This window comes from Hirundo rustica, chromosome Z (genome assembly GCF_015227805.2).
Source record: "Hirundo rustica isolate bHirRus1 chromosome Z, bHirRus1.pri.v3, whole genome shotgun sequence".
In the NCBI taxonomy this organism is placed as follows: Eukaryota; Metazoa; Chordata; class Aves; order Passeriformes; family Hirundinidae; genus Hirundo; species Hirundo rustica.
Genome location: NC_053488.1, coordinates 32,243,709 through 32,258,067, shown reverse-complemented (window position 1 = coordinate 32,258,067; position 14,359 = coordinate 32,243,709). Strand labels below are relative to the sequence as shown.

Genomic DNA, 14,359 nt, shown 5'->3' with positions numbered 1-14,359 from the left:
AAATGTCGTTTACACTCATATTTTTGGGACCTTAGTGGTTAACAGAAAGAAAACTGTGCTGTTAAAGGTATGGATGTATATAATAATAAATGGCTGAGGTGATGGTTGTTTTCGGGTAAAGAATAACTATATTATTTATGGAGACATTTCTTACCAATTAACTGGTGTAGTTTTAAGTCACTAACATCTACGTGAAGGTAAGATATAAACCATTTTATTTTTCAACGAAATAACAGAATAATCAGGAATTATTTACAAAAAGAGTTTCTTTTTCTATGAGTCCTCCTCATTCCCCCCCACCAAATAAATCAAACAATAAACCATTGTTTATATTAATAATATATCAAAGGTCCATTAACCTTTGATATCTTATTAATTTATATCTCTGCATATATAGTGGATTATGGTAACAGCAGAGGGTGTATGTTTATCTAAATAGGCATATAAACTAATCAACATAATTTTGATACATCCATTTTCACTTTTTTCATGTACAGGATTATCTGCAGCAATCAACAATTAATGAGGGTTGTGCATGTAAAGCTTGTAGGTTGGGAGCCTATCAGATGAAGTATTAGCCACTCACTCATGAAATAATTTAAAATATTTTTTTAAAATTTATGTGTACATGAAAATATATGTACCTGTGTATAGTTAGTGTAAATACACGTGTGAGTATAGTTTATATGTATTATGTACAAAATGCCTTTTAATGCATTGTACTGATAGTACTATGGATTGCTAGATATTTTGGGACTTTTGAGAATCAACTTGGAAGGGAAATTATTGAATTTGAAAATTGGTGTTTTTTAGAAATCTGATTTTTTTTTTTTTTTTCCAATTTTTCTGAAACAATGTTTTAAATCTGGGAGAATTGTGGTGGTGAAATAAGGCTTCGTCATTTCTTCCCTTATAGTACAATGGAAAATTAGCTAATGGATTCACCTCATCTCTTCAAGGGCCGTGATTCACATTACAAATCCCCATCATGCATTAATTGCCAGAGTTTTCAATGTACTGCCAGTAGTGAATCCAAACTGAGCTTTTATAGCACAGAGGGGATGATTTATTCTCCCACTACAAAATGGCGTTTTTCAGGGCGCTGACAGGTGTTAAAAAATTACATCACAACAACCTATCTAGGAACATCCTCACACAGTTATAATCAGTCATCACTCGAGCCCCCTGAAAGCAGTGCCAGTTATACTGATTGAAACTCTGTCCTAGTGTTTGCTGAATTCTGTTTTTCAGTACCATCATACAACATCTTGGGCAAAAATTGTAAAAAGGAAGGAAAAATGGGAGAAAATATTTTTTTTATGATGATCAAGAAAACTTTGCTGGTGAATAAAAGCCTGCTACATGATCCATTTGCTGTTATAGACCACACTGCTCTGCAGATCACTCCCATAATGCTGCCTGCCACCATGCCCCTACCACCCTACGCAAGCACTGCCAGAAGAGCTTGGGCACCAATTCTGCTGTGGGCATTTCATTAGAGGCCTAGGTTATGCCACTTGCTCTTGGATTATGCACTGCTTTGAAGGACAAGGAATCAAACAGTTCTGTCTAAGCAGATGGCTTTTAGTTGTTGAGTTTTGAAATGTGATATTCTGCAAATCCCACAGAACTGAAGACCTAAGAAGAGAAATTATGCCCGCACAGGCTAAGGAGCAGTGAGCCTTTCTAACACTAAATCTAAAGTTTAAAAAATGAGAATATATTGCAAAAGTAATTTTCATGTCTTGGCAAAGATATACATCCCAGTCCAGACAAGTTTCTGCAATTCCAAATGGTTTGATAAATGCTTGATTATGTAATTTCCATAGCTCTGCAGAGTTAATTTTGATTGTGCTCAATCTCACCTTTTACATCAGGCTTTTGTGGTTAAGTATACTGATTTTTCAGAAGTATAATTGACCTCAGGCAGGTGAAAAAGTTATCAGTCCCTCAGTGTTAGCTGCTCTGTCTCTTCAGATATCTCTACAGGTAGCTTTGTCATCAAGCATTGTTGGTGAATCACACCTGGTAATTTTGGGGAAAGTAAATGACAAAAACCTTCTGTTATTTCTGTGCTGTCTTAATAGTTGCCTGTCACACTTCACAGTAGGTACAATACATAGATTTCAAAATTTTTTTTGTTTTGTTTCCTTAGAAAATTATGTATCTGTTGGCATTTAAAGGTTCAGGTATAAGACAGTAGTGGGCTACATGCAAAGGCTGAACTTTGCAGAGAAGAAGATAATATGAATAATGCTAAACAAAAAGGACCAACAAGCCATGAAACTTAGATGACTGATACAACATTTTCTACAAAACCAGAAGACTTACAGGGAATTGTGTTAACAAAAAACAGATTAATACTCTGCATAGCTGAATTAAACATTCTAGTAGCTTTTATTTATATTAAACATTCAGTGAGCATCCTAAAAAACCCAAAATAAAATTGAAAAAAAACCACCCCAGTTATTTGGTGAAGTATTTAGAAGTAGTAGTTTTTACTTTACCCCTCATACCCAAACAATCTACAGTTTTTGTTTGGGTCAGCTTGATTTTTTCATTGCTTACTTAGAACATTTTTGGTACATATTCTGTCTTTATATGAATTTTTATATTTATTTGTAAATGTATTTTTATTGTGTCTGCTGAACTTTCAACACCATTTAAACACATCAATAAAAATAAGTTCTCCAGTACTTTCATGATCATTTAGGTATTTTTTTTGTGTGCATGTGAAGAAGATACTGAAAACCATTAAAAACGGTGAAATCCTTATAATTTTGATAACGGCAGTTCTGTTTTCCTAGAGACAGAAGGCGAGGGAAAGCCGTGAAAATCTGTAAGGCTCATTTGGAAAAATACAGTCTCAGTCACTACGTGAGGGCAAGAGTGTATGTAAAAAGAACACTTAAAAAATGAGTGAGTGACAAAAAGTGGGGGTATGTATGTGTGAGGCTGATAGCATGACTTTGATACTAAATCTAAGCCACTCATTACATCTTTGATGGTATTTCCAATATAAATACTCATAAAAGCTGGCATGATGGGTCTCTCTTGACCATGTGGAGTATTTGCAAGTCTTCCACAGGCTGCTAGCAACTTTTCATTGCCAAAGTGTACATTTCAACTCAGCTATTGACAAATGTATTTTTATTTATATTAAGATTAATTCTTTTAACAATCATTCTGCATTAACAGTTTAACACTACCTTTACCATATCCAGGCAAATGGACTAAGCTAGAATTTCATGCTTTCATTCTGTTATCTTGACACATCAGCAGAGTACAACAGCTGGCTCATTCTTGGAGATGCTGAGGGGAGCTCTGTTTTCAGAGTGCTGAATTTCTTTCTCAGCTGTAGCTGTTGGGTATTCAGCATTCCAAGCATCATTACTCCCAACTCCACCCCCCCCACCAGCACCACTCTGTATTTACGATAACAGTGCTGATAAGGCAATCAAATGGGATAATCTGATTTGTGAAAGAAGTTGGAAGGGAATTGAGAATGGGTGCATATTGCTTTCATAGCACAATATCTTGTGCATGTTTGGTAATGAGAAAACATATAGCTAAAATTACACAGCCAGCAGTGTGTCTGTGGAAGAACATTTGGGCAAACACAGACACCTGTTAGAGCAGTAGCTCACACACTCTGACATGTGTCTCTCCCTCATTCCTCTCCCCAGCAATAGTTTGGAATAAAAGTACCATGTAATTACAATTTAAGAACAAAAAGGCTGAAGTTTTCTGATTGTAAAAAAATATTCACAGAAAAAATCTAATGATTTCTTAATTTCTTATCTTTATCAATTTAGATTACTAATTCTAATAGTTTTTCCCATGTCTGTAATGCAGAAAGATATGCTGAACATTGTTTCCTCCCCATCCAGGCAAACGTCTGAGCACTTCCTAAGAAATTAGTTGTATTCAAGCCAGACTTGCATGCTGCCATCCCACAGGAAATGGGTCAGCAATCCATTAAGATGCCATTAGATAATCTAATTTGGAACTTAATCTCTAAATTAACCGTGCTCCATACTTGAAGCATACTTGAGAGAAAGAAAAAAAGTTTATGTTTGAATTGATAGGGGAGCTGAAGCATGAAGAAGGCTGTTTGTTTTTTTTTCTGTAGCTGTGGTCACGTCTCAAGCCGTCTGGTAACCAGGAGAAACCAGACATGATGTAATTCCAGATTGAGCATGAACTTCAGGGACTTAGAATGAGGGAACAATGGACCATAGGAATCAATAATGTCCATTTTCCACATGATTATGTTTGGAGCTTTAAGTTAAACTTTATGGGAGAAGCAACAAGAACTGCAGTGTGACCAAAATGAGTGAGTTGGTGTAGAAGCAAGATGTGAAAATAAAGAAAACAACTTTAGTAATAATTTCTGAGCAGCACTGCAGATTCCAGCAGGATTAGAAAAGTTCTTGCTCTGGAGTGAACTGGTTGCCTGTTCTGAGATCTCTTTGTTCACTTAGGTGGGACAAACTTAATCTTATGTTTCCTGTCAGATGATTTTTGGCAGCTTGCTAGGGAAGGAGGAGCGTATTACAGAGAATTCCCAAGTGCAAACTGTACCTTTAACCCCTTGGTTACTCCAGATTTCTACTTCTCTATCATCTTACCTCCATCTTACCTTTTCTTTTGAAACAGTAGAAATTATTTGTTTGGGTTAGTTAGTTTGTTTGTTTTCTTGTTTGGTACAGGTAGGATCATCTGCATTATTATTTAGTCATGCTATTTTGATAAACTTTTTTTTTTTTTAAAGTGCTAAGGTAAACCTTCTAATGATTTTAAGTGGAAATAGTAATATTTGGGTAAAGAAAAAGTAGTGCAGGTGTGTAAAGTTGAGGGTCAGTTTTTCACAGGCAACCCACTGGACTCTGGTTACCAAGCAAATGTTCTCCATGGTTTGGCTTGACTTGGTCACAGCTTCCTCTGTCTAAGTGCATGTTTGAAACCCCCTCTTAGCCCTGCTCCTGGACCAAATTCTCTTATGTAAATAGTCCAAAGCACAGCATGGACATGCACCATTTCTATGGGCCCTCTCTCTGTTAAGGGTATTCTTTGTTAGTAATGGGCTCTGCAGCCTCTTTCTGATCTTTGCGTACCTTTTCATGATACACTCCCACAAAAAGAAGATTACAGGGAATAGAATAAATAGTATTCTTATAGGATTCCCCTTTTCCCTCCTGTGGGCATAAATCAATTGGTCTTTAACTCCTCCATCTGATGGGTGTTTGGTATGTGCCTGAAAAACTGTAAAAGTCATCCTAAACTAGCCTGAGATACACTTAATACATCTCTTGAAACAAGTGCTCAACTTGGAGGTAGAAATTGGCACCTGTCTACCTATGGATGCCAATTGAGAATGGTAGAAGTACCCCATTAAGTAGATGTTGGAAGGGTGGTTATTCTTTTGGCAGAAATGCAGAAGTGGGAACTTAGCCGGGGCACTGAGAGTAGCAAAATTGCATTTCCAAAGTTCTTATGATTCAAGTAAATTTAAATGGTGCGTGTCCCTGTACTTGTGTGGGCAAGCACTCACTACAGAGATAGATGTGCCTGGCTTGGCAGCTTACTATTGTCACTTCACTCAACATTGAAGGTATTTCTACCTTTTCCATCCAAAAACTGACTTTGAAGGATCTGCGCTACCTTCTACTGAGCTACTGAGTTCACGTACATGATAGTAAAGCTGCAAGAAGGAAATAGTACTTTAGATGTGCTTCTGAATGGTAAAATACTCTTACAGCCTTCTGAAACTGTAAAAGAAAGAAGGTAGTAACTGGTGGAAAATTAGAATCTGGAAGACCTCCACATTTACTCAGGTCAGATTAGATTTATTTTTTATTACATTTAGTTAATTGCTTAACATTATTATACTCTTTATATTATTATAACCTCCAAAGTGGACTGTATATACATATAATGTAAGTGCTACTTGTAGTCCATTCCAGTAATACTTAAATCAGAGGTTCTTGAAACAGCAATTATTATCTTTAAGAGGAAATTATGGCAGAAATCTTGATTCAATTAACATCTGGAAAATGTAATGGAAAGTGTAATGGAGAATGTTAACCCTATAGGATTCTTGTAGAATTTTCCTTTGCTGTTTTTTTGCATTTGAACAGATAAATACATTATGCTTCCTTTGGACAGAGAGGGAACTGATGGCTGTATAACATATCTGATAGTCTAGCTATGCTGAAAACTGTTACCAGTAGTGAAATTACTTAAAATGTAATGCTTCAGAAAGGTAGTCCTGGAACAAAGATGGATCTGAAACTCCCAACACTCTCATGGTGCTTCTCATGTAATTTTCTGCAAAACTTAGCTTTGAGGAGTTTATTTAGGTCTCACTTCATGTTTCAATGGAAAGACATTTCTATTACAACTTCTGTCAGTAAATGGATAACAGTTTTCCTCAGGAGTAGTAAGCTGGAGTGTGAGGTAGACCTGCTTTATTCCACTCATAAAACACAAAGATTTCTTTTCTGAAACAGAAGCAATGTGGGCATCCTATAAACTCCTGCCAGGACAAATACCTTGTCTCTGTCTCAGGCAATGGAAAGAATTTTGGCTCCTGTGGTTGAGGTACTTAGTGGACAGAGGTAGAGTATTGCCTCTGGTTTTGTGAAACCAAGTGCTGAATTTTAACTGGGACCCATACCAGCTGCTAGATGGTATGGTGAAGGGAAAGGTGTTCCCCCATTTCCTGTTCATGTGGGCACCCAGGCAGAGTTTGCTTGGCAGCCAGAAGTAACTGTCATTCCTGCTAGGATGTTCTGCCGAAAAACTGTGGGTGGTTTCCAAGGCAGAAGCTAATCTCTGAAATACTCAGAGGGGTCCCTTCCAAATAGGCTGGAGAAGGCTAGCAGCAGGACCTTGCTCTTTTGGGCACTTGGCTTGGCTTCATACTGGAGTGCTGGGGGACTACAAAACAGAGTGTGGCTCATGGTGTAGCTGAAAGTCCAGCTATATTTGCCATAAATGTAAAAGGAGGTCATGGGAATATTGGATAGACAGCCACACACATGTAGCTTAGCAGAACCTGTGTTGTGTCTTTGGTTATTCACAGTTGTGTCGCAGCTATTCTCAGAGCTCCGCACTGTAACTGAGGGTGTTTTCCGTGATAGCTTTCATTCAGTTTTCTTCCTTTGTCTGCAGTAAGCCTCTGGTGGTAGTATCTGGACTGGGGTGGCCAAGATAGAGCTACATCCACCTGTTGTATGATAACATTATTTTCTAAACTACAACCAGAACTCATCAAGCTTTGTATATAATAGCTTAGGAAATGCCTGCAAACAGGGGGAATGAGCTGTTCTTCCCAGCTACCAGTGCAGCCAGACTCTGCCCAGTGTGTGTGTTTACTTCAGCCACCACACCTGTGGAGTGGCTGAAGTCCTGGTCCCACAGGTGCTCTGCTGCCTGCACCACCATCTCTGGAAGAAGGCTTGATGTGTGCAGTACAAGGGGCTTTGAAACTCTTGGAGGATACATACAGTGTTAACATCGGTGATGTATTACTCCCTCAGGATTCATAAGAAGTAGTGACAAATTTCTTCCAGTCTGCATTTTTGTCATGGTCATGGTACAAGGTGGGAGGCTTGAAAGGTTTAAACAAACACCTATGTTAAACTGATAGGTCATGTGGCAATAACAGTCATATTAGCAACTTGCTACAGCTCATTTTTATTGAGCAGTTTCCATAGAAATCAAGATCTCTCTCTGGTATTTGAAGTAGCAGATAAGAATTTCTCTGCAAATAGTAATTTGCTTTTAGTTAGCCCTGACTTGTTTCCTTCGCCCTCTGTAGTCACTAGAAGACTGGGAACTTTAAAACGAAGAAAAACATCAAAACTGTATTTATCCAATCATTGAAGAGCACTATAAATCTTCAGAAAGATAACCTGGAGCCTGTGTGTTTAGCCTTTGCCACAGAAATCTTTTAAATAGAGTGTTGACCTCAAACAAAATTTATATTCTTGGAGTTAATGTTGTATTTTTTTGAAGTCACTAAACACTGTAAATCCCATGTAATGGGACAGCAAAGAACTCTGCATTGTAAAACATATATTAAGACAGATCCCAAGCAAACAAATCTGCTTGGCTCTTCATTTTTTTATTACTAGTACTTATTTTTACAAATCCATGCGCTTGGAAGCAATTTGCTTTGTGTCTGTTATTTCAGAATTTACTTCTTAGCATCACTGAAATCCACAGAGGAAGGAAGAAAAAAAAATACATTTTAAAAGAAATTGTGAAGGAAGATGAAGAATAAGTTGAAACAATTAGGCCTCTTAAATGAAATTCTGGTATTGAATTTTTTTTCTTTTTGGAACATATCCTTTTCATTATATCCTCTTGGAAAAAATCTTTCATGCATAACAAGGTTTAAGTCTTTGTGAGTGCTTCAATATTTGTTATGTAACTGTGATTTTTAAATTTTAAATGGGTTTTCATTTTCTTCCAGTAGCACTGTTTTTGTAATAGTCAATAGAATTAAAACAACAACAGCAAAAAAGTTAAACATATTAGCTGATCTTATATTTTAAAAACAGCAATTTCTTTTCTTTTTTAAAATTTCTGAAAAGGTTAAAGCTCTGCAGATTTTTAGATGTTCTTCAAGAATATACCCAATTGATGAAAAAATACCCAACAGCCTTAGTGAATAGTATTTGTACTTCAGGCATTGAGAGCATTAAAATACTAATATTTACTGTATTTTCTTCATGAAATAAGATTAGTCCTTCTCCTTTGGGAATATGGCCATCATTGAGACAAGCAGGTCAGGAACTACTTCCACATTTTTGTGTGTAAAACATAGCACCTGAAATTAGTTTCTAGAAGCTAAAATAGAAAATTAGCAGGTTTAGAGAGGTAAGTATTTTCAAACAGAAGTAAATGACAGAAGCTGTATTTTTTTGATACAAAACACGTGAGAAATATGTCCCCTGGAATTTCCAAAATAAGTTGACCACTTTTCAGCAACTGAAATGATCACAGAAGGCTGCCAAATGAAATGTAATTATGTCATGAACATTTGAAATAAATAAAAATTTTCCTCTTTATACCTGATGCCACAAAAGCACATCTGCTTGTCCAGGGAGAGAGAGCAGTAAAGAAATGGGACAAAAGATATAGAGGGAAGAAAACTTTTTGCCTCCACAATACACATGTTGAAAGGTTTCAGCTGTGTTATCAGGAAGCTCGTTAGCCTAATCCCAAATTGTAATTCCAAGTAAGCACTTATGTTGTGATAAACACTAGAAGAGCTCACATACAATGAAATGCAGAGGAAGAGCGTGTTTGCATGCTGCATGTCCAGTGCTGGTATTAGCCCTTTGGCAATGATGCTGACTAAATGATGCTGTTTTTCTTCCGAACAAATGTGACAAAGCTTTCTTTGAAGTCATAGAATCATATAGCTTAGGGTAGTTTGGTTTGGACTTCTGGCTTGCCAGAACCACATCTAAGGAAAGGGGTACTCAGGCTGCTGGGTATTGAATACCAGCAGCTGAGACCTGTATTTGTGTATCCATCTTGCAAGTACTGCTGGTTGGTGCCTGGTGAACCTGTGAATGCCATTGAGACTTCAGCTCCTTAGTGACAGAGTTCTTTGAAATGATGACTTAAGTTCCTAAGTCATTGGATCGTCCTTTCCTAAGTCATTGGATTGTCCTTGAAAATATTTTCCTTCTCAGAGGCTTGTTGAAAAAAATACGGTATTCACTGTTACCCTTGACTCAAGGCTACTCTTGGCTGCAAGTGTTTAGATGATTGGATCCTGTGTTAGCCAGTGTTTCTGAGACTAACATTCTTAGGGATTTTTTTTTAAAAAAAGCAGGGATTTTGAACATAAAAATTCTTCTGTTCTTATGGGCCTCTGTGCATCTCAGAGACCCATCTTGGGATGGTGACAAGATAAACTGCTGTGTTGTAAGAGGGGAGGAAATTTTGCAGGATGCTGGATCATGGAATCTTTATAATGTATTCTTGAAAAAATAACATCTGTTCCCTGTGGTATATTTCACTAGGTCTTAAATGACACCCTTTACGCTATATAGTGTCACCTATAGGGTTTGTGTCTGCTCTATATACTTGCATCTGATATTTTGGGGGGTTTTCATAAACAAGCAGACCACTCAGTGTAATTCAGGAGTCATACAACTTGCTACTGAGTTCAACACAATTATTTTTCTTTCAAGCAACAATTATTTTTCTTTCACAAAGAAAACTTGGAACTAGAATCTCAAGTTGCATTCATAGTTTTTTTTCCAGTTTTATCTTAAGTAGTGTTGTTATTAATGAATCTTAGGTGGACCTTGATTCAAATTCATTGTATACATGTTTAATTTATGTTTTTTTTCTCTCTCTCTTTGTCTCCCTCCTTGTCTTTTTCCCCTTTTCAACAGTCCTGGTACCTGGGCTAGCTTGGTTCCTTTCCAAGTATCAAATAGAACACCGATCCTGCCGACAAATGTCCCAAATTATGGCTTGAACATAATTGGAGAGCCTTTCCTTCAAGCAGAAACAAGCAACTGAGGGAAACAAAATTAAAAGAAAAAATAAAAAAATTAAAAAAAAAAAAAAAAAAAAAAGGAGAAAGAAAGAAAGAAAAAGAAAAAAGAAAAGAAGACAGTATGAGAAAAGAACCTGAAGAAAGAAGAACAAAAATAGACCAGCAATTGCAGCTCTTACAATCACTAATTCCCTTATGGTTGAAACTGAAATGATATACAAAGGGTCGATGATATTTCACTGATGGGTAGAATGCAGCTCCTCCTAAGTAGCCTTTGTTATATGAAGTCCGCTGGGAAATAGATGTTCTGTCTCCGATAATATATTTTAACTGACTTTCTAGATGCCTTAATATTTGCATGATAAGCTAGTTATATTGGTTTAGTATTCTTGTTGTTTACGCATGAGATCACTATTCCTGGTTATCTCACAAAACAAAGGCTAGGCAGCAAGAGCAGAGCTGCAGGAGGACAACGGCTGTGAGCCAGCCATTTTCTCAGTAGTCTGATTTCTAAATGTTATAAAAATAAGCTCTGTAGCTGTTAGTTATCAGTATGGATTTATTAAACTTTGGCCCTTAATTCAGACTTTTTCTAGTGTGTTATGCAGTCTGAAATTTTCAATCAGTATGGACACACAGGCTCTATGGAAGAAATGCCTCTATGCAGGTAAAAGTGTTATCTTTTCATGCAACAAGAAAAGAAAAGAAAAAAGAAAAGAAAAGAAAAGAAAAGAAAAGAAAAGAAAAGAAAAGAGGAAAAAAGTGACAGTTTCCCCACTAAAGAAACACTTACAGAGGCAAGTGCAATTTAAAAATCATATCTAAGAGGTCATCACTATAAGTCCTTCAGCCCTTGGACTCTAAATTGAGGGGTTTAAAAATAAAAAATTACTTTGAACAAACTTATTTTTCCCCTCAGTTTTTGAGGGCATTACAAATCACATCCTTGAGAACAAGAAATAAATGGAAACACAGCACTTATGTTGGTTTAGCTGCTGCCTCCACAGAGGGGTAGGATTTATTTATTTAAAGTTACTTGTTGCATCAAGAACCCATAGGGTTTACATGTTTCTGTAAAATCTACATCATAGAGACAAAGACATAGGCAAATCCATGTCACAAGGGCAAAGCTTTCCGTTTACAAACTGGTAATACCAGGATGGGGATATGTTGTATTTAAATAATGCACTCTTAATGTAAGTCTAATTACAGGGTGCTGTAAACTTGCATGGTGCTTTCAGAAGTTAGCCTTGTTCAACAATTTTCACATATTGACAGAAATATAATGTGCATGGGCAGACATTTTGCCTCTATGTCTCTTTAAAAATTTAAAATACTCTTTCCAGTAATCCTAATTTGCACGAAGATATAATGTCCACATTACGTGCCTTGCCTTGAAATGTAAAAAATGGAAAAAAAACAAAAAGAAGAAAAAAAATACAAAAAAATTGACATCACTACACTTTTTTTGCTGCATTTATTATAATTTTAAATCTTTACCATTTTTATGACAAAATATTTTGTACTCCAGATACGAAAAATGTGTGACATCGTGGATTTTTTAAACAGTTATACCTTTATCTTACATTTATAAAGCATATCATGGCTGTTTATAGTTGCCGCTTAAAAATTGTAATCGACCAGCAATATTTTCAGTATTTTGGTGTTTTTTCTATTAACCTTTCATGTTTTTTCATCTTCCAATTAATATTGTGGGGAGGGGATACAAATTTATATGAATTATGCAATACCAAGTTTTGCCTATGTAGGTAGTGCTTTTAGCTGTATTGGTTATTATAGGTAAGTACACAAATCTAAAAAAAAAAAAAAAAAAAAAAAAAAAAAAAAAAAAAAAAAGGAAAGAAAAAAAAGTATGCTTTTTTTGTTTGTTTTAATTGACCAAAGTGGGTACTGCTATTTTTGCAGTGTGATGAGGTCCTTTTCTGTACTGAGGTGGACAGGGGATTTTTTTTTATACATACATATATATATATTCTGGGGTTGGGGGGAGGATTTTTAACACTTTACAGTGTAGCTGTGAAGCAGTGCACCCTTAGCCAGGCAAGCTGCAAAGCAACTGTTCTGCCTACTGTGACAAACTTTTGAATCGGTTCCCTCTTTTTAACTTCCCACCTGGGGTGCAAGCTGAAATCATTTCTGGATTTAAAAAATAAATAATGAATTCTGTTGGAGGCAGACTTGACTTGAGGAAATTGTTTTCCTTCAAGATTTTTTTTCATGAGAAAGAGAGACAGACATAGAAAGAGGTCAAGACCCACAGTGAGATGAAGCCTTTTCCATTCTGGCGAAGATAGTGCATCCTGAAGTGTTCATGTTAAAAAATGTTTTTAGCTCAGAATGACAAAGACATTCACTTTGTCTAGGAAATGCAAGTACAGGGCCAAAATCTTTGCTGGCAAAATTCCACTGGCTCCAATTCCAGTGGACTCCTGAGCTGTGCAAATTGAGAATTTTCCTCCCTTATCCTGCTTGATTTTTTCCCTGTACATAACTTTTTAATATTCTACTCCCCTCTCACCCCACCAAGTTTCTTAATTCAGCATTTGAATTACAATTTTCAGCCTGCTTGGGCTAGTGTCAGAAGTTTGCAGTCTTCTCATGGAGCAGATCAGATGGAGACCTCTGGGCTGTAGCAGAGAAGGAGTTTCTTTATGCAAGGAATTAAACCATGGTGGAAATAAAAGTGTGTTTCCAGTAAAATCCCATTTTGCAGTAGTGGGCCTAATGCTTGTGACCTCTTACACAAAAGGGATATTTGCAATGTATAGCTCAAATCAGGGTGTTTTCTTTAAAGCCCAGTCTTCTAATAGCATGAAAACAGAGAAGCAAATAGTCCTGTGGATAGGAAAATTCATCCCTTTGCAGTTCTCTGTGTTTTTGTGTTTTTCCTACCCTGGAGATATCCCAGAGGCACACCTCCAGCATCAGCCACCCCAGTGAGCACTGGTCAGGGGTGTACCACCCTCAGTCCCTTCTGGCTCCAGCTGTGGTTAACAGCAGTGGTAGTGGCATGTCCCCATGTCTCCAGGAGGAGAGAGGGTGTAGGCAGGGCTTGAATGGCTACAGAGATGGGAATTGTAGGAAAATGAACCTTTGAGATTTAGCTGAACTGGGAAGGGGAAAAAAAAAAAAAAAAAAAAAAAAAAAAAAAAAAAAAAAAAGAGAGAGAGAGAGAAAAAAAAAGATAAGGTGCAAAAAGAAATGTGGGGTTCTTTGGTTCTTTTCAGAACCCTGCAATAAGTAAATTTATTTGCTGAGCACATGGCAGTCTGCTTGACCCAAGCACAGTGCACCTTAGGCTCTGACCTGGTAAAACAAAGTATGTGTTGTCCTTCACACATGTCATGGTACAGAGCAGTTTGGGAGCAGAGCTGTGCTGTCCTAGATTAGTTCCATTAACAAGGTCTTCCCTGAAAGCACATTGAGACAAAACTGGAACAAGTTCCAACTTCAACGTGAAATATCCGGAATAGTGATTGCCCTCTGTAGGAAGATAGATGCCCTTAACAGAGAGTTGTTTATGTTTTAATCTCTGGTGTCCTGTATGAAAAAAAGGTGAGCTTAAAGATGCAACTTTTTTAGAGATGTAAACTCCTTCTTTAACATGGGTTATCCAGCAACTGTGGGTTTTGTCACCTGCCTCTCTAATAGAAATGCCTGCTTGAAAGATAATGAACTTTTCTTTTACTGTATATGTGAATTTAGGTTGGCTTTTTTTTTTTTTTTTTTTTTTTTTTTTAGCTCAGCAGTCAAAAGATTAAGATAAGATTGAGAACTCAAATCCAGTCTCTGGCCTCCTCCTTCACC

General features: G+C 36.8%; 1 protein-coding gene across 11 annotated transcripts in view; it reads left to right on the top strand.

The window, feature by feature from the left end:
• The window catches only part of NFIB (nuclear factor I B), a 148,379-nt gene extending 134,692 nt beyond the window's left edge, over positions 1 to 13,687 (top strand). For 7 of the 11 annotated variants that reach the window (XM_040089351.2, XM_040089361.2, XM_040089358.2 and 4 more), the window contains one exon: positions 10,425 to 13,686. In XM_040089351.2, coding sequence (XP_039945285.1) covers positions 10,425 to 10,554 — 130 coding nt within the window. In that variant the 3' untranslated portion in view covers positions 10,555 to 13,686. Of the gene's footprint in view, positions 1 to 10,424 lie in introns of all 11 variants that reach the window. The other 4 variants (XM_040089360.2, XM_040089356.2, XM_040089354.2 and 1 more) reach the window with 2 other exon arrangements.
• Positions 13,688 to 14,359: the final 672 nt, after the last annotated feature.